We start from the raw sequence: 20,279 nt of genomic DNA on the forward strand, positions 1-20,279 counted from the left end.
GTATGAAAGACAAAATGGAGTATTAGTACTCACAGTAGGGAGAATTTCATTAATGAGGAGCATTCCAAAGAAAAGGACTGAACGTGGGGTTTGATTATAGAGGCAGAAAATGGGCTCTGTGAGGGAGAGTGGAGGCTGGTCTCATCTCAGGCATGGAAGCCAGTTCTTAGAACACAGAAGGTAAGGAGGGAAGGCTGGCCCAGCATTGCCATTCTTGGGGAGCTCAGGGCTCAGAGAAACTCAGTCCTCTCCGTTTTTAGATTGAATACCTTGGGAAGGAAATTTATATAAACCTGCTTTCTTAAAAGGATTGAACCTTTCCAAAAACTGAACTGAGAACCAGTGATGAAGAGAGCTACGTAAAGCTGGTAAAGCTTACTTATTCCTAAGATAATGTTCTTCCAGTTCCTTGCTTTCATTTATTACACACTGTCATCATTTTTGTGCCTTTCTGACTGAGAGCTCATCCTTTTCTGGGCTCTGCTTGCCCCTCGGCTCTCTCCACCTTTTCCTTTGCTGCCCTGTGCACACAGCTGTTCACCCATGCACACAGACACACAGCGGGAGCTTGGGAAAGGGACAAGGGACCAGGATGCCTACCGCCACATTTGACTAAAATGTCCAATGAGAGGACATTGGCTTTGGGGTCCTGATGACATGGCATTGCTTTGGGTGGACTCCTGAGTGAAGAACTTGGGCCCAGAGATACTGTTGCTTATCCCGTCTACTTGACTAGATTCTGGATATGTCAAGATTTACTGACAAATACATCTTTATTAGAAATAAAAGGTAGAGTTTTTATAGTATTGCATCTGCTTTCTGTTTCATGTCCTAGTGCTTTATTTATTTATTTTTTAAATTTGGCTATTTCAAAAGTTGTTTCTCAGACACATACTATCAGGAATCCCTCCTGGGAACTAACATAACTGTTGTAGTCTTCCCCTTCTACACGTTTGCCATAAGCCAATGGTAGTTCCTGTTTTTTCCATTCTGAGGCCACCTTGGACATTAGTGGTCAGGAGCTGTTTGTGGAAAATCTGATTTTCCTTGGAGATACATATTTTCAGTTTTCATATTTTTTAAAAAAGTGATTGTTTTTTATATACTTTGCTAAGGAATTTGAGGCTTCTGTTTTACTTGAGTTCAACAATTTAAAGAAGATGGGTTGTTTTTATCCATCCATATATAGGACAAAATTTCAAATAACTAAAAAAAACCTTTTAGGTACATTTGCTTAATGAATTTTTAATTATTTGAAATAAGAATATTTTCTAAAGCTTCTTAAAAATGCACTGCCATTTCATAGGTTAACCATTTTTTGATGATTCTAAGCCATCATTGCAGTAAAGAATATGCCTAGCTGTGACACAGCCACAGTCTCCTAATTGCTGTACTTTTAAAAATATTTATTCTTTGCATTTTTACTAATTTATAAAAAAAAACCTTATTTTTGTTTTGTAGCAAATTTGGAAAGTATTGAAATATACAGAACAGAAAATAAAAATCAATCATTTCCTACAATCCACAAACTCAGTATTAGGTATTATTTCCTCCAGGGAACTGTTATGCATAAACTTGAGGTAGCCTGCATTAGTTAAGATGAGGGTCCTTTCTCCACACTGTTAAAGGTGAATGCTTAGTTTGAGTTTTCTGGAGGCTGCCATCCAGAGGAGCCCTATGCCCTCCTCCACAGTGAGGGCCTGGATGTCACCCCATGGCCTTAGGTTGCCTCCATTTATTGTGGTGAAAACCAGATCTCCAGGCTTCATCATTCCAAAGTGGGGGCTTTGGCACATTCTAAGACTTTTTATGGTATCTTCTCTTATTAACATCCTTATTGTCTTCCTGGTTTGAAGGCTGGGAGCTCGATGAAGAGTCTGCTGCATTTGCTCACAGGGCAACAAGTACTGTTCTGGGGGTTTTGGATGCTCTAGTTCAGAACCTTTCACCTGCGTAATGATGAGGGCTCATCAAAAGAAAGGAGCCGAAATGAGAAAATCTTTAGCTGTGCATCCTTTCACACATGTTCAAATGTTTTACTTTGCAGGAATTTGCTATAAGCAAAAATATCCAATTGGGTGATGAAAAGGGCTTAAAATTCCCCTCAGTTTGGGACTGGTCTCTTCAGTTTACAGCAAAGGATCGGACGCTTTTCCACAACCCCTTCTACATTGGAAAGAGCACGCCTTGCATACAGAATGGCTCAATGAAGTCTTTTAAGCGAACGAAGGTTGGTTGTTGGTTTTGTTTTTGTTGGTTTTGTTTTGTTGTTGGTTCCAATAGGGCACCAACAACAAAACCTCATGTTGGCTCACACATAACCAAAACATCTTTTTCAGAACACAGGTATTAAAAGTAGTCATTCCATTGATCTTTCTTCTAATTTTTATCTCCCAAAGACAGTATAATAAATCTGACCTCACATTCCTACATACATATACCACAGTGAATCTCACCAACATGTACATCCATAAGACATGAATGAAAAAAAAACTAAAATAGCAGAAAGATCAGTAGAATAGAGGGAAGGGAACAAGGGGTAGGAGGAAGGGATGGGAAGGAGAAGTGCTGGGGACTGAATTAGAACAAATTATATTGCATGTTTTTATAATTATGTCAAAATAAATTCTATTGTCATGTGTAGCTAAAAAGAATCAATTAAAAAAGGGAAAAAGAAGTTGCTATTTAGAGGTACATTAATGAGAGCCATAGTCAAAGATGAGTACTTATTTCTAGAAAACTTGAAAGAATATAGCAAATATGTTAAACTGCAGATCTCACTAAAAGAAAATAAACAATTCTTTAAAAAAAAACAGTAAAGTCACTTCCCAAGCAAAACTGTTAATGCAGGGTTTTGAGGGATCATTTCCTTTTTTACTAATGTAACCATATTTGACTTTTCTTCTTGTTATGTGAGGCTCACAAAGCCTAATCAGCAACTGAGAGTTGGCAGATCATACTCTGTGCCTAGAACCCTGTTTTCTGAAACACATCTAGTCTGCCCATTCTTTCTAGAATTAGCCAAGCCTAGGTTTTTTTTTTCCTAACTCAGAAGCCATAAATGTGCACTCAAGGATTACTCACTCACTTTCTACCCCTATTCAGGTGTTAGAGCCTTAAGGAGAGTTAACCCCTAAAAACAGTGTTATTCCAGGGAAGGAGAATTGGAATAAGCATTAAGCATAAGGGAAGGAATGAAAATGTTCTCTGCAGCTGAAATTCCATCCATGTTCCATAAATACTGAGTTTATGTTAGCCATTGTACCTTTGGTCTTTCTTAAAAAGGGATGCTCCAGGAAAATAATGCTAAGATCTCTCTTCTCTGTAGAAAAGCTACAGCTCCACACTAAGAGGAATGCCATCTTCCATAAAGAATGGAATCATCAGTGACCAAGAATTACTGCCCAGGAGAAATTCATTAATATTAAAACTAAAGCCAGACCCACTTCAGCACACGGACAGCCAGAACAGTGATATGGAGCAGTATTTTAGAGAATGGTTTTCTAAACCAGCTGACCTGCACGGGGTTATACTGCCGCATCTCTCTGGAACACACATAAAACTGTGGAAACTGTGCTACTTCCGCTGGATCCCCGAGGCTCAGATCAACCTTGGGGGCTCCATCACCGCCTTTCACAAGCTCTCCCTTCTGGCTGATGAAGTTGATGTGCTCAGTAGGATGCTGCGACAGCAGCGGAGCGGCCCGTTAGAAGCCTGCTATGCAGAGCTGGACCACAGCAGGATGTATTTCAGAGCCAGCGGCCCTCATGATACCTCTGGGACACCAGAGTTTCTCTCCTCTTCCTTTCCGTTTTCTCCTGTAGGAAATCTGTGCCGACGAAGTATTTCAGGAACGCCATTAAGCAAATTTTTAAGTGGGGCCAAAATATGGTTATCTACTGAGACACTTGCAAATGAAGACTAAAATGTAGTATTTTCTGAACATTTGAAGGGAAGCTCTATAAATTTTTCCCTCTGAATCAAAATTGTTATCCTAGGCATTTAAAACTGATAATTTTATATATAAGAATAATAGATGAAATTTGCACTAATATTTTAAAAATATGTTGAATCACTCTCCCTTTATAGTGGCTTTAAGAGAAATGTAATTTTTGTTTTTTATGTTCTCTAGCATTAGAGTTCTGGCTTATTTTAGGTGATGTGCAGACAATGTTCTCCATTCTTTTAACTATGATCAAACCAATCAGGTTTTCTCTACTATATTTATTTTGTCTGCATTCATTCTTTGTACCCCCTACTAAAGCTTACTAGATACTTGGTTGGATTACCAACCTAAAGAAGTAGACATCAGGAAAGTTAAGAAATTAGTATTTAGAATACTTCTAGGAATCTCTAGGAAAACCCCCAAAAGACTTCAGTAGGTATTTCTTTATTTTTTCTGGTCACTTTCTGTTTCTCAAATTGAGCTCAATTCATTCATTATTTTGAGACCAAATTTATTATTTTAGATCACCTTGTTTGGGTACTTAGATTACTGTGTTTTGAAATCATGAGCTTGCTTTTAAATCCACAGGACTAACTTTAAAACAGTGTGTACTGTAACTTTCAAGTATTCACTGTAGATAATAAAACAAGTGCCTTTGACATTAAGATATGAATAACACAGGAAATCTAATTTCACTTTTTAAAATTAGGAGGTTAAAGTACTGAAAATAGGTTTTTCATACTAAGCTTCATAACAGTAGCCAGGAGTTCCCAAAGTAAATTTCTGTCCCTTTGAAAATCACTGAGGACACAGCAGCCTGAGTTCTAATCCTGAGGTTTGTCAGGCCATCCAGCCCTAGCTCTGGCAGACTGGTTCCTAGACAGTAGAGTGCTATCTGCATAGACCCCAAGGCCTGCTTGGAGGCATCCCTGGCTTCCCTGTCAGCATTCCCAGCCTGGTGAAGTGTTGCTAGCAGGCACACCACGGAAATAACTAGTGAAGTCACAAGTCAGGGCACCTGCACAGAAGTGCTTCTCCTAAAGTTTTGTTTTTTGTTTTTTTTTTTAAAGAGAGAGGAGAGAGAGAGAGAGAATTTTTAATATTTATTTTTTAGTTCTCGGCGGACACAACATCTTTGTTGGTATGTGGTGCTGAGGATCGAACCCAGGCCGCACGCATGCCAGTCGAACGCGCTACCGCTTGAGCCACATCCCCAGCCCTCCTAAAGTTCTTAATGCTTACAAATAAAGAACAGGAGAAATAAAAGTGTACTTCTCTCAAAATACTGCTGTTCTAATACAAAGAACTCCCTCACATGCTTTCCTGACTTTTGACAGCAATATTAAGAGGAGACCAATAAATTTAAAAAGGTATATTCCTGATCTGAAATTCCTGTTTTCAAACTACAAGAACCTAGCCAAGGTCCAAGCTTAAGCTCCTTAAAATGGTGCTGCTGGTAGTGGCATTTAGTGCCATTCCCCCCAACAAACCCCCATCTGCTTAAAAGATACATGTATTCAAATCTGACTATGTTAAAGTTCCTTAAACTGCCATCTTAAGAATTTTGAAAAAAAAATTATAGTAAAGTATCTAGTTAGCTTATTTCCTTTCCCCAAACAAGTTTTTTTCAGGATAGTTTTACCTATATGTGTACTAAACAGCTATTTCTACTTTAATTGTATGCCTTTTAAAAATTGTTTTTTCTTAAAAGTGTCTTAGGAAATTTATCATTTTGTGGATAAACGCAATGTTTTTAAAGCCAACTTGTTGCGTAGAAAACGAGCTATTTTCAGTATGTACAAATAACATTATTGTCACTAAAGATTTTATAATCCTTGATTAGAAACCAGCCCCAACCCCTTTAAGACACCATAGTATTTTCTGCTATTGAAATTTTAATAATTCCCCCTTCTTCACTAAGCTGCTTTTTTATTATTATAAATTGTTCTAAATTTATTTTTTGAATTGAACACCTATTTCTGTATAATTTTCTTTCCTCACACATTTATTTCAACTCCTTTAGATTTTTATGTGTGTGTGTGAATTTACAAGTTTAAAAAAGATTAGGTACTATTAATACTGTTTTAAAATAGAAAAATGCATATTTTTGTATGATAATCAAATGTAGTAAAATATAGGGTTTGTCTTATTTTTACTGAATAGTTGTTATTATCATGATTGTTGTGTCACAGTTCATTGTGCATAATATGAAAAACAACTATTAACAGCCTTAAGTCTGGGCCATTATAAAGCTGCTTGGCATCTCTACGAACAAAAATGACACTGTGGTGACAGAAATGGTAAGTATGGCTGCGTGCAATGTACCAAAGAGAGCTCAACACCCCTAGTCCCCGTGGCCCTGTGGAGCCTATGGTGATGGAATCCAGGCAAAGGCCAGATGGCATTGGACTTCCTAGTGTTGGACTTGAAGATGTACAGTGTCTCACTGTTGTTTTATGATGGGAACCAATTTTAAAACCAAAATTGTATGACTAACTTTAGTTAAGGAAAGGATATTAATTTGTACTAACATGGTGAAAACTGTTCAACACAACTTTCAACATAATCTTCTTGCTGTGGCAGTAACCTCAAGTAGTTAAAACTTGACTTAGAAAACAAAACCTTTGTGCCTAAAACTGATGACTTGAGTTGAAGTAGGATGAGTAGGAAAGATCTTGTTCAGCAGAATGAATGTGAAGGAAATCTTGATGCTGAATAAAATTTCCATGAATTATTTGTCATAATTATTAATATGAAATATGCCAGAGCACAGTGACTGAAGATGTGTAAATACCTCTCTTACCTATACATACTGCCTCATTCACACAGGGTTTTGCTTGCCCTCTAAAATGGAGTCATGATCAGTAACAATTTTTACATTTTAGAAATGGCTGTATTTAGGCCATGTGGGTAGTAATAGACCATGCCCTAACTGGTCCTTCCATTTAATAAACACAAAAACTGGGAGTTAAGTTTCTCCCAGAAGTTCCCAGTCTATGGGAGACCAAGGACTCTAGCCCACATCCTGGGCCTAGCATTTATTTAAATCTCCTTTCTACCTACTTGAGACCCAACAATGGTGATGAGCAGCCTTGTTTCAACATAGAGGATGAGGAGGTACAACTGCCTTGAAAAATACTGCTCATGCTGTTGGCAATCTTGCCCTAACTGGTAATAGCAAGCATCTACAGATGCTGTACTATAAGAAGTTAAAAAATTCAAGAGAACTGTATAATTCCTGAGGCAATCTGAATCTGCACTGTTGTTTCTGCCCTTCTTGAGTAGTCACAAAACAAGAATATTTAACAGCTAAATGTGTAAAAGAGTATAGAAAGACTTGAATTCAAGGATCTTCGTTTCCAAATTATTTGTTACTTTTATAGAAGACCTAAGCTGAAAGCTATGAACTATGTTTGCATTTTTGTTTTTGCTTTTATTTTTCTTAAGTCTAATTTATTGGCATAGATGTATCCAGCTCCTAAAATGGCCAACGGGGTTTTGACCATTTATAAAAAAGACCATTACCCACTGTGGGGGATCAATTCATGTATTTCAAACAGACACCAAGTTCTCCGAGATACAGACACTATACAATGATCAATTAGTAATTCAGGTTTATAACTGACGATAAAATCAAAATTAAATACAATGTAATACTACTTTATGCTTTTAAAAATATTACTGTATGAGTAAATATTCCCAATTTGATGGCTTTAGCTGAGGCCTTTGCTCTTAGCTCCAACTGCAACCACATGGCAGACTTCTACTTCAGCCCCCAACTTCTGCAGTTCATCCAACCAGATCATTTGCTTTTGTGAAAGTCGATCACTGGGGCCTTTAACTTCTACAAGCTGGAAGATAAATTTTTAAAAATTAGTATTCTACTGAAACTTTTTAAAAATTAGTATTTTACTGAAACTGAACAGTTACCCAGATGTTAGCTATAGTCATTTTCACTGACAATTATTTATAAATGGCTTACTCTATTACACTACTCTTTACATATACAAAGCAATACATATGTAAAAAAAATTGAGAAATATTTCTGTTCTGTAGAAACTAGGCAGTTATTCATAAGGAATTTGCAAGTTGATTCTTAGTATAAAACTATTGAAAATTTATTTTAAAGCAAATATTATTGTTATTCCCCTATTTAAAACCATCCAATTACTTGTTATATTTACAACTGAATCTAAATTTCTTATCCTAACCTACAAAACTAGGATCTGGGCCCTACCAATCATTCCAAAGGCCTCCTTTCAGATTAACCTATGCTCTTTCCAACACTATTCAACACTATTCCTCTATTAAAGGACATTTCTCCCTGTTTTTCATATGCCTGATTTCTTATCTTTCAAGCAGCTTAAACCTATCTCACAGGTCCACCATATCTCTAAGGAGATGGATGGAGCTTCATGTACTTATTTATTTCATGGCAATTTATCACAAGATAGATATTTTTATTACAGATCAGTTCCATAAAGGCAGGAACTCTGTCAGTTCTGTTCACTGCACACTACTGAACTAGGAGACAGAAATAAAAACAATCCCAGGGGAAGTATAGAAAAAAACTTTTTAAAACAGTATTCTGTAGCCTAATGGACATTTAGGGTCCCCAAAGGAAAGAGAGGAGAAAAAAATTATTTTTAGTGAGTAATGGCCAAATTTTTTCCAGATATGATGAAAACTAGAAACACAAAACTTTAATGAACCCAAGCACAGAAATATCAAGAATAGTACTACACTAAGAAATACAATGATTAAAAAGTATAATCATCAATAAAGGGATTATCTTTAGAAACAGCCAGGATTTTTAAAATGCTAACTAGAAGAGAGTGAACCAGTATTTTAAAAGTATTAAAAGAACTGTCAACATAGAATTCTGTGCACACAGAAAATAATCTTCCAAAAATAATGGCTAAATAAAGACTTTTCAGAAGTCCTACAAGACCTAAAAAATATGATTGGAAGACCTCTGCTTCAAGAAAATGTTAAGGAAATTTTTCAACTAGGAAAATGATACCAAAGGGAAATGTGGATCTGTACAAAGGAATAACAAGCGTTAGAACTGGTCTACGTGTGTAAATAGACCCATTAAGTATTTAACTCAGCTGCAGAAAGCAAAAATCATGTGTTACGGAATTTATTACGTGTAGAAGTGAAATGCATGAGAACACAAATGCTAGGAGGGAGATAGATATAAGAATAATCTGTTGCACAGTTATTCATACCATACATGAAATGTGTAATATCACTTGAAGGTAGACAGTAACTTTTAAGATTAGTACGACCATGTAAGAAACACAACAGAGTTGTATCCTATAAGTTAAGGTAAAAAAATGCAATCTTTTTTTTTTTTTAAAGAGAGAGAGAGAGAGGGGAGAGAGAGAGAGAGAATTTTTAATATTTTTATTTTTTAGTTCTCGGCGGACACAACATCTTTGTTGGTATGTGGTGCTGAGGATCGAACCTGGGCCGCACGCATGCGAGGCGAGTGCGCTACCGCTTGAGCCACATCCCCAGCCCCAAATGCAATCTTTAAAAGAAAGAAAAAGAAGAAAAGGGAGAACAAAAGAGACCTGAGACAAAGAGAAAACAAGTATTAAGATTCAAAACCAAGCATTTCAGTAATTACATTAAATTTAAATATTAAAGACAAAAGTTAGACACCACGATTAAAGGCAAAAGTTAGGCTGGATTAAAAAGACTAAAAGGCAAGATGCAATTATATGCTGCCTATAAGAAACTCATAGAAATATAAAGATAAAATAGGTTAAAAGTGAAAGAATGGAAGCCAAACATGGTGGTGTACACCTGTAATCCCAGCAGCTATTTTGGAGGCAGGAGGATCCTGAGTTCGAAGCCAGCCTCAGCAAAAGCAAGGCACTAAGCAATTCAGTGCTGGGGATGTGATTTGGTGGTCAAGTGCCCCTGAGTTCAACCCCCAATACCGCCCCCCAAACAGTACAAGTGTGGAAAAAGATGTATCATATTAACACTAATCAAAAGAATGCTGAGAAATTTGATTTCTAAATTTAAAAAAAAATTATCAGGAATAAAGGAAGGACATTTCAAAATAATAAAAGGGTTGATTTGTCAAAAGGACCTGACAATTCTAAATTTATGCATCTAATCCTAATTTCCAAATGCATGAAGCAAATATTGATAGAGATGCAAGAAGAAACATACAAATTCACAGTTATAATCAGAGATGTTAATGTTCTTCTCTCAAAAGTTTATAGAGCAAGTTAATAAGGAACAGTAAGGACACAGAAAACTCAAACAACAGTATAAATCAACCTGAGATAATTGATTGACATTTTAAAATACTGTTCCTCTTTCCCAACAAGTTAAACACATATTTAAGTTTGCAAACAGAAGAGTCACCAAAGCAAACCATGTAAGTAAGACTATATAAAACGTCTAAGTCTCAAATTTGCTAGGATCCTAGTCATATAAAACATGCCCTCTGATTTTAGTAGAGGAAACCACAAATCAACAGCTGAAAGATAACTGGATAAATTGACTCACTTGTAATCAAGTCGTGGTTCAAAAAAGAAATCAAAAGGGAAAGAAGAAAGTTGTGGGGTTTTCTTTTTTCTGTTTTTCTGGGTGCTAGGGAATCAAACTCAGGACCCTGCATACAAGCACTCTACTACTGAGCTACATCCACAGTTCCAAAAAAGTATTTTGAACTGAATGAAAATGAAAACAACATATCAGATTTGTGAGATTCAGGTAAAGCAGTGCTTATAAAGAAATGTATACAGAAATGCTAAACACCTTTATTAGAAACTTTTTAAAAATTGTTCTTTTTAGATATACATAACATTTTGACATATTATACATACATGGAGTTTCACTAGTTGTGTATTTATATATGAACATAGGAAAGTTATGTCTGATTCATTCTACTGTCTTTCCTATTCCTTTTCCCTCTCCCTTCCCTTCATTCCCCTTTGTCTAATCCAATGAACTTCTATTAGAAAAAGAAACTTTCTTTTTCTTTTTTTGCAAATGACAAAGCAAATTTACTTCCCAAACAAATACATTGTGCTGAGAAGACCATCAGAACGGTGCAGAGATCACATGCCCCAGCCCTGGAAGATGGGGAACTGCCTCAAATCCCCCACCTCGGATGACATCTCCCTGCTTCACGAATCTCAGTCCGACCAGGCTAGCTTTGGCGAGGGGACGGATAAGGAGGATAAGGAGGAGCCACCGCCGCCGTCGCCGTCGCCATATCAGGAACAAGTTCCAGTTCCAGTTTATCATCCAACACCTAGCCAGACTCGGCTAGCAACTCAGCTGACTGAAGAGGAACAAATTAGGATAGCTCAAAGAATAGGCCTTATACAGCATCTGCCTAAAGGAGTTTATGACCCTGGAAGAGATGGATCCGAAAAAAAGATCCGGGAGTGTGTGATCTGTATGATGGACTTTGTTTATGGGGACCCAATTCGATTTCTGCCGTGCATGCACATCTATCACCTGGACTGTATAGATGACTGGTTGATGAGATCCTTCACGTGCCCCTCCTGCATGGAGCCAGTTGATGCAGCACTGCTCTCATCCTATGAGACTAATTGAGCCAGGGTCTCTCGTCTGACTTCAAGTGAACCATCATTTTTGGTGGTTTTGATCTTTCGTCACTGAGCCCAAAGAGCCAGGGATTAGGAATTAAGATCATGCACAAAAAGTTTCCTAAAAATTCCTGGATGGCTGCAGATGTATGTGATATTTTAGAAACTTAGGGGGGGAAAGTAGGATGGTATTTTTATGTAAAGCCTTGACCCAGTGTTTAAGAATATAATTGTATTTAGACCTTGTTATTGCTCCAGTACATAGGAATTGTGTAAAGTGTTAAAGTAACTGTATATGTTTAAATTGTGTGTGTTGAAGATTAGGAAAAAAAGATAGTGGTTATTTTTCCTAAATGAAATAACTTTCTTCTCTCCACCAAATTTTTTTCTGAAGTTAATGGCATTTGGGTCAAGGTTTTATTAAAAGCTACATTTTATAACACTGGCACAAAAAAAAAAGTAGTTTTAAGCTTGTTTGCACAGTTCTTTTTTTCCATTGGAAATGGAATTCATTGCCTTAGGTCTTTTTAAATAGTGTATTATCGTTGGGGCTGGCTCTATGCTTGAAAACCAGTTTATTTATAACCTGTTGTAAGTGCTATATTCTGTTTGCAGTTAGGAAATGCAGAATTTTAAGTGATCTCCTAGCTTGTAAGCAAACTGAGATGCACTATCCCTTTTCTATATAAAAATGAGTTAATGTGTGAATAAATCAACTCAGCAAGGTGGGTTTAATATTACCCTTTCCTATGTGTTTTATCTAATTCTTTTGGTTGTTAATATGGTGATAAATGAGTCAAGGTAAATTTTACATATTAAGATTTCCTATTTATTGAGCTTGAATTATGCCACCATGCTTATGTAAAAATGAAAGTGGCACCATGGTAAAACTTAATTGAGAAGTAGTTTCTCAGTTGTAATAATTTTCATTTCTCTTTCTTGTGATCTCTCCTTCCCTGTTGTCTTGAACCATAGCAAAAGGATACTGCATCTCTCATTACTATAGTGATGAGTTTATTGAAGTTATATAAACACATCTCAGTCTATGTTTCTTTGAAAGGTATCTGTTAAGTCCTGCTAGGTGATTGACAAGACTAAGTAGGGAGAATAAAGGTAAATGTGATTCATGTTTTGCACACAAATGCAGAATTTTATAACCACATGACTTCATAGTTGTGATCTCAAAAAAGGAATTTCTCCTTTAATTTTTCTTGCAGTTAATGTAAGAATACTCTAAATCTCTAAGCTTCTGAAGTGTTAGAGGTAGAGATGGTCTAGTAAAGATGTAGTAGTAATGTTCATCCATTTAGCAAGTGTTTATTTTTCCTTATGTACTCAAGGTGATTTATTTGTTCAGCTCAGTGATATTACAGCTAAAAAACATTCATTAGCAAAAGGAGAAGCAGTCTACACCTAACAGAGGAATCAGAAATGTTTCTTATTTTTGTTGAGTTGAATGTTTGACTCTAACACTTTTCTACATACAAAACATAAGTTCCTTAAAGATTCTTCATAATTGTATTATAAAAGAATTTAGTATGTCATAAATAGTTAATTTGACATTCAACTGTAGTAGCCATATGTTGTTTGATTTCCTTATGAGCACCATGATGGAAACACTCAAATGAATTTGAGAAAAATTGGAAGAAATTAGATTATCGGGTTCTGTTAAATTGTTAATGTATCTTGCTTAAATTTTTGTCCATTAATTTATATCCATCTGATTATATAAAGTAAATTTGGAGGAAACAGCAAAAAAAAAAAAAAACAAAAAACAAATACATTGTGTTTTCCTATGAATAATCCAATATAATCGACAAAGAAATAATCAGTAACTTTATTGAGCATAATAAGTAAGTTTAGGAAACCGACCAAACATAATATTAAGGTGTAACCATGCACCAGTACTACATAATTAGAATATGATATTTGAAACTGGACTTATAAAAAGAAACTTTCAAAGTAATGATTACAACTTCCTCTCTAAGAAACCATAAATAACAATTAAATCCAAAGTAATCAGAAGAATGGAACTTATAAAGAGAAGTGCAGAAATCAATGAAACAAAGACATTAGAGAAAAATCAATGATAACAAAAGCTGGTTCTTTGAGAAAAATCAATAAAATTGATAAATCTCCCACCAGATAGGTCACAAAAAGAAAAGATACAGACCGCTAATATCAGAATAAAAGCATGATAGAAATAATGATTCTACAGATATTTAAATAACAAGGAGAAACAGGAACAATTTTATGCCAAAAAAATTCAACAACTTACATGAAATGGACAACTTCTCAAAAGACACAAACTCCCAAAGTTCAATCAATATAACATGAATAGCTCTATGTTGATTAAAAAAGAAATGTAGAGTTTTGAAGTTTCCCAAAAAGAAAACTCCAGGCCTGTTGGGCTTCCCTGTTTAATTCCACCAAAGATTTTATGGACTAATAATAATTGTAAACAAACTATTCCTGAAGACCAAAAATGTTATTTTCCATCCCATTCTATAAAGGCCAGTAATATATTGCCCTGAAACCAAAACTCAACAAAGATATTATAAGAAAACTACAGATCAATATCTTTCATGAACATATATGCAAAAATTATAATATTTTACAAAATCAAATCCACACTTTATCACAATTATTATGTGAGGCTTATCTAAGAAATGCAAGTTAGGTTGTAAGATTGAAAAATCAAGTGGTAGAGCATTTACCCAGCATACAGGAGGTCCTGGGTTTGATCCCCAGCACTGCAAAAACAAAACAAATAAATAAAGATTCCAAACCAAGCTCTTCTGGGAAATGAGGGACAGTGAAATCAGCTGGAAGATGAACCATCATGGCCCAGAGGAACTGCAGAATCTTCAGAAAGACTTTGGGATAAAGAATAAATCCATCTACATTCTGGGTACCAGAAGAGAGAAACTTGCTGAAATGATCTTAAAAACAATCCTAGAACTGAGCCAGTTTTCCAAAGTGTTTCCAGTTTTCTCACTGGCTGGAGAAAGCTGACTTTTGATGAGGAAGCCCAGGATACTGTGCATGAAGCAGTGGTAGACATTGTAAAGTTGGATGCTTTCAAAGTCACGATGTTGGATACTGTTGTCTGGGTACCAGAAAAGTACCCAGGATGGAAAAATTTGTTTATTTTGACTAAGATTATGTGCTAAAGTCTGCCACGTTATCCAGAGTAGAAGGGTGCAAACATTTCAACCTGCTTTTATCCAAAGGTACAGATAAGTTGAGCAATTTTTAATATCTACAAGTTAAGGGAGAAGTGGAAGCCAGGGCTAAAGAAATATTTAATTTTATTGTTACTCAGTATTTAGGCCTGGAGTTCTATTTAAAAACAGGCAAGAATCTCACTGGAGTGAATGGTTGATTGGGAAGTTCTTGAGTCTCTTGGGCCTCTGGCTGCTCTTGGCCCGTGGTGACTTGTGGCTAGAGTGATGTTGAACAGCTGTTGAGATCAAGCAATGAGTAGATGGAATTCTGAATAAAAGGGCCAGCCAAGACTTGAGGAAGCCAACAGTTTCCTTAAGCCATAGACATAATGAAGAAATGCTTCTTACTGTGAAGCTCAATACCCATCACCAATTTCTGGGTCTAAAATGTCTTTACTTTTGTCACTTCAGTATCCTCAGCTACCCATATCCAATCAAGAAAGGATTATGTTCTGTATCACTGGTTCAAGCCTGATTGTACACACCCTCACTCACACCCTTTGAATCATAATTTGGGGGATGTGGACACAGGAATCTGTAGTTTTCTGTTGCTTTTTTTTTTTTTTTTTTTTTTTTTTTTTTTTTTTTTTTACCAGAGACTGAACTCAGGGGCACTGGACCACTGAGACACATCCCAGCCCTATTTTATAATTTGTTTAGAGACAGGGTCTCACTGAGTTGCTTAGCACCTGCTGTTGCTGAGGCTGGCTCTGAACTCAGGATCCTTCTGCCTCAGCTTCCCGAGCCACTGAGATTACAGGCATGTGCCACCATGCCTAGCAGGAATCTGTAGTTTTCTTTGAACTTCCTTGGGTGGTTCTGATAACCACTGTTTGGAAGGCCTTATGTACTATCTCTGCTGTACAGTTTACAACAGTCCTGTCTTTGACTTATACAAGTACTAATTAACTATACATAACTGCTTACCTGACTATTGTGTGCCTTTGTAACTTCTTTAGAATATGTAATAAAATATTTAAAGATTCAAAAACCAATGTAAATTATGTTATTAACATAGTAAAGAGAAAATCATATAATAATGTCAAATTTTTAAATATTTTTCATTGCAGATGGACACAATGCCTTTATCTTATTTATTTACTTTAATGTAGTGCTACGGATCAAACTGAGCGCCTCTCATGAGTGAGGCAAGCACTCCACCACTGAGCCACAACTCCAGCCCTAATTTTTTAAAAACATTTGACAAAATCCAACTAACTCCTGATAAAAACTCTTAGAAAACTTAGATATAAAGGAAAATCTCTTAATCTGATAAAAGGTACTTACAAAATATCTGCATCTGACACAATACTTAATAATGAAAGACTAAGAGCTTTCCCTTAAGATCAGAAACAAGGGATGCCAGTCTTCCCACTTACAGTCTATATAGGAGGTTCTGCCAGTGCAATCAGTCAGGAAAGAGGAAAGAAAATATCAATACTAGAAAGGAAGAAATTAAGACTCTCTTTCTTAGCAGACAATCTGAATGCTAATGTATAAAATCCAATGAAATACACCAAAAAGTTTTCAGAATACAAATCAATGTGCAAGAATCAACTACATTTCTATATAGTAGGTGCAAGCAACTGGAAGTTGAATAAGTAGCATCAAAAATATAAAATACTTAATAAGGATCAACTTATATTTTAATTTCTCTTAGAAATGTTTTTAGTTTTCAGTGTTCAGGTTTTGTATATCTCTTAACAGGTTGATCCTTATTAAATATTTTATATTTTTGATGCTGCTTATTCAACTTCCAGTTTGCTTGCTGCTACTATATAGAAATATAATTGATTCTTACATATTGATTTGTATTCTGAAAACTTGATATGTCCTTTTATTAGCTTAAGGACCTTTTTGATATCTGACACCAAAAATATGATCCATTAAAGAAAGGTAAGCTGAACTTTGTCAAGATTTAATACTTCTGCTCTTCCAAGACACTATTATGAAAACGAAAAGAGAAACCACAGACCTAGATGAAATACAACCGAGACTTGTATCCAGGAAATATATATATATATCATATAATATATATAATATACACACAAGTTTATTTTTAATCTCGAAACTCAATAAGAAGCAACCAACCAACCAGTGCAGCATAGCAGGGCAGGGTTCAGGGCAGGCAAGTAAGGTACCCCATGGACAACTGAGGAGGTGCTCACTCTCAGGGAGCATAACAAAGCTCTTTGTGTCTACACCCTATGGGACCCACTCCCTCTGAGTGTGTGCCGGACCTGGTGACTTATTCTGAGAACAGAAACAACAAGAGTGATGGATTGCCACTTCCATGATGAAGGTGCAGGAGATCTGGCCTTCCATCAGGCTCAATGGCTCCTCTCACTCACCTGCTCTGATGAAACAAGCTACTTTGTGGTGCACAGCCTGAGGGAGGACACCCCCTGCCCAAACCCCTGCCCTTGGCCCAGGAGCTCTTGAGGAATTCAGTTTTGGAAGCAGCCACATAAGTAGTGTCTAAAGTGAGGCCTCTGATTCAGTTGCAAACAAAATTACAAACATAACTTTCCATTCTGGTTCCACTGACCTTAAAGCGGCGATTCTGGGAGTTCCACACCACCAAGTCAGGGAGGCCCCCTCGGCAGTGTCGGAAGTCAGCAGCCAGTCGCCTGCACACACCACTGAGGATGGGACCCCCCAAGCAGGAGACAAGATCCTGAACACAAAACACATGAATATTTCATGTTGTATTTCATCCTCAAATAGGCTTCAGCAACTATGAGACAAAGAACAACTCCAGAGTAGTCCAACAGAAATGGATTCCAGGTACACCAAAGATTGTTTTGTTGCTTATACAGGGACCAGAGCCACTGCCAAAAATCCCCACTAATAAGCTCTGGGGAACCAGTTCTCTTCAATCAGTTATCAGGCTTCTGCCCTGTGTGAACATTCTGGGGAACATCTGAGGAAGAAGGAACTTTAGAGTCAGAACTCAGGAATATGACTGCAATGACTCATAGAGGCCAGTAGTTAAAAAGAGACAGAAAAGAGTCCTGTCAAGCAAAAAGAAGCTATCTGTATGTGTGTGTGTGTGTGTGTGTGTCCCTCTCTCTCTTTCTTTCTCTCTCTCTCTCTCTCTCTCACACACACACACACACATACACACCTGTGTGCATTTTGATAGTTGCCAAAAAGACACCCCGGACCAGGGAGACATCACTTTGGGACCAGCTCTTGCCACACAGATGAACTGTTACCTGAGCTTGCCGAAGAGAAGTGAAGCGGTCCCAGCTGACAAAAGAAGCCACTCTGCCTTCCTGGGCCTGCCATGTGGCTGCCACCCAGGCTCGCAGGTTCTCTGCAGGGGCACTGTGAATCATCTTCAGCCTGGCCTCAAGGGCTGGGCCCCTGCTGGTGAAGAAGCTGTCTGTGCACAAGTCCAGTGGGGATGCCTGTGTCACAGAGAAAGCAAGCTCTCACAGCATGCCTAGAGAGCAGACTCCTCAACAATACTCAAAACCTATGCAATTTGGAAAATGGCCAGTTGGTTGAAACATTCTTCTTCTCAAAAGGTTTGCAAAAATTATCTGATATATATAACCAATATGAAAGGAATTTATTACACAAGTGGGTGTGAATCACAGGCGCATGCAGAAGGGTCTCCTCGTGAGCAGCACTGACGACTTACCTGGTAGGCATTTCTGAAGACGTCTGGTATCCCATCCATGAAGATTATATCCCACAGAAGGAGGCCATACAGGGTGCTGAAGGTAGACCCTTCTCCATGGATCCCTGCAACAAATCATACACATGGAGGAAAAATCAGTTTTGTCTGCTTTCTTTTTTGAAAATGCCACTGTCATCTGCTGCATATTCAATTTCAAGGAAATAATAAATATTTTTAGTCTGAAGAAAATGCTAGTTTCATGCCATTCCTAAATCATTTTCTTATATTATTTGCATACAGAAGCCCACTGAAGGGTGAAAATCTTAGTAATCATGGAAAAGTTCAAATGAACACTGCAAAGCCACAAAGCAGTGTTTTTCACTTTAGTGAATAACCTAAGGAACATGTTTTCTTAAAAAAAAAATACTACTAATAAAAAAGCAGGTTCCCTCCTCAGCTCTGATTTAGTGGTGGAGGCTGAGCTGGGTGCAGAATCCACAAGCAGGCTCTGTATCAGGCATCCCCCAATACCCCTCAAGAACATGTCCATAAAGGGACTGACAGGAGGAGACTAGGGAGCAGTGGCCATGTCCACACCCCCAGACTTATCAGGTGCTGCTACACTTCACCTCACTTACCTACACACTATGTTGCTTTGGCCTGAACAAGGTTTTCCCAGTGTTTCCAGTATTCAAGGCTTTTATAGAAGCTTTCAGTCTTAAAAACCATTTAATTTAGATACTCCATCCTCATGTCCCACACACATTACTAACTGGGAGACCACCTCAGAGAAAGAAATAAAGTGCCAGGTCACTGAAGGCCAAAGGCAGAGTCCATAACCAGATAAGAGTGGGCTTTGGCTGTTTTGCTAAATGGGATACCATTAAATGGGTTGGTCATTCATCCACCAACCATTCTTTACCTCTCCTTTGGCTGTCATTTTTCATTCCATAATAAAATTAACTTAATTTTTAAAAAATGGGTTTTCGCATAGCCCCATACCTCTGTCTCCAGAGAGTTCCTGTTTGCCGAGCTATTCTGAGCTGAGCTTCTCTGTATATCACCACACCCAAAAGGGAAGGCAACCACATGGATACCTCTCTGCACATTACTGCTTTGGCTAAAGGAGGCACCAAACAACAGACCCCACTTCTGACACACTATGCACACTGGCAAGAAAGTTCCTCTGGCTGGCCAGACTCTTGACACTGCAGGCCCTGGTCCACATGTGTAAGGCCACAATGAGCACAGGGCAGAAAGCCGAGACCAGACAACACCACTCATCTGCTTGGGAGGCTGGCCTGAGGGGCTGCTTGCTCACTATGTGCCTTCCTGGGCCTGCCATGTGGCTGCCACCCTGGCTCGCAGGTTCTCTGCAGGGACAGTGAATCATCTGCAGTCTGGCCTCATGGGCACAAAAAAGTGCTCTTGGGACAGAGACCAGAGTCTCCATCAGCAGAGTATATGACCTGTTCCTCTGTCCTGCATTCCTGAGCTGTGCCAGACTCTCTTTGTTCTGTCCCTGTCTTAGTTCTAGCCCCTGGTCTCTGCAGCCTGTCTCTATGATTCAAAAGAACACAGGCAAAAACAGGACTTGTTTGGAGCCACTGGCTAAAGCCTTGAACTTTACTAAAAAGCTTTGTACCAGGATACTGGGCTCCTGTCCTGCCAGGAAGAAAGTTAGGCCTTGACTTCTAATCAGCTTCCTGTCCTTTTGTATATACTGCTCAGTCAGGAATATGGAGGCCAGAATTGTTCCTGAACTTCTTGGCAAGCCACGTGATGCATGTGGACTCCAACTGAAGTCATTTTTGGTGCAATCCTTCTAAGAAATCCAGAAATAATCATCCCTAAAGGGGTTTGAGATTACCCTTATGTGAAATCCCCTCTAGACT

General features: G+C 37.7%; 3 protein-coding genes across 6 annotated transcripts in view; 2 read left to right on the forward strand and 1 right to left on the reverse strand.

The window, feature by feature from the left end:
- MTMR10 (myotubularin related protein 10) overlaps positions 1–6,677 on the forward strand; it is a 54,293-nt gene extending 47,616 nt beyond the window's left edge. For 2 of the 3 annotated variants that reach the window (XM_081291248.1, XM_081291246.1), the window contains 2 exons: positions 2,048–2,230; positions 3,329–6,677. In XM_081291248.1, coding sequence (XP_081147374.1) covers positions 2,048–2,230; positions 3,329–3,925 — 780 coding nt within the window. In that variant the 3' untranslated portion in view covers positions 3,926–6,677. The remainder of the gene's footprint in view (positions 1–2,047; positions 2,231–3,328) is intronic. The other variant, XM_081291247.1, reaches the window with a different exon arrangement.
- Positions 6,678–7,543: 866 nt separating this feature from the next.
- The window catches only part of FAN1 (FANCD2 and FANCI associated nuclease 1), a 35,961-nt gene continuing 23,225 nt past the window's right edge, over positions 7,544–20,279 (reverse strand). For both annotated transcript variants that reach the window (XM_081291245.1, XM_081291244.1), the window contains exons 11-14: positions 18,406–18,509; positions 17,975–18,169; positions 17,305–17,433; positions 7,544–7,797 (exon numbers count right to left, since the gene is read on the reverse strand). In XM_081291245.1, the coding sequence (XP_081147371.1) occupies positions 7,660–7,797; positions 17,305–17,433; positions 17,975–18,169; positions 18,406–18,509 (566 nt within the window). In that variant the 3' untranslated portion in view covers positions 7,544–7,659. The remainder of the gene's footprint in view (positions 7,798–17,304; positions 17,434–17,974; positions 18,170–18,405; positions 18,510–20,279) is intronic.
- On the forward strand, positions 11,054–13,296 carry LOC308648331 (RING finger protein 11-like; the record flags this gene model as incomplete). The annotated part of the gene is made up of 1 exon (XM_081292949.1): positions 11,054–13,296. The coding sequence occupies one exon, from the start codon at positions 11,054–11,056 to the stop codon at positions 11,534–11,536; it is 483 nt and encodes a 160-aa protein (XP_081149075.1). The 3' UTR covers positions 11,537–13,296.

Source organism: Spermophilus citellus, assembly GCF_964194105.1.
Source record: "Spermophilus citellus genome assembly, chromosome: 4".
In the NCBI taxonomy this organism is placed as follows: domain Eukaryota; kingdom Metazoa; phylum Chordata; class Mammalia; order Rodentia; family Sciuridae; genus Spermophilus; species Spermophilus citellus.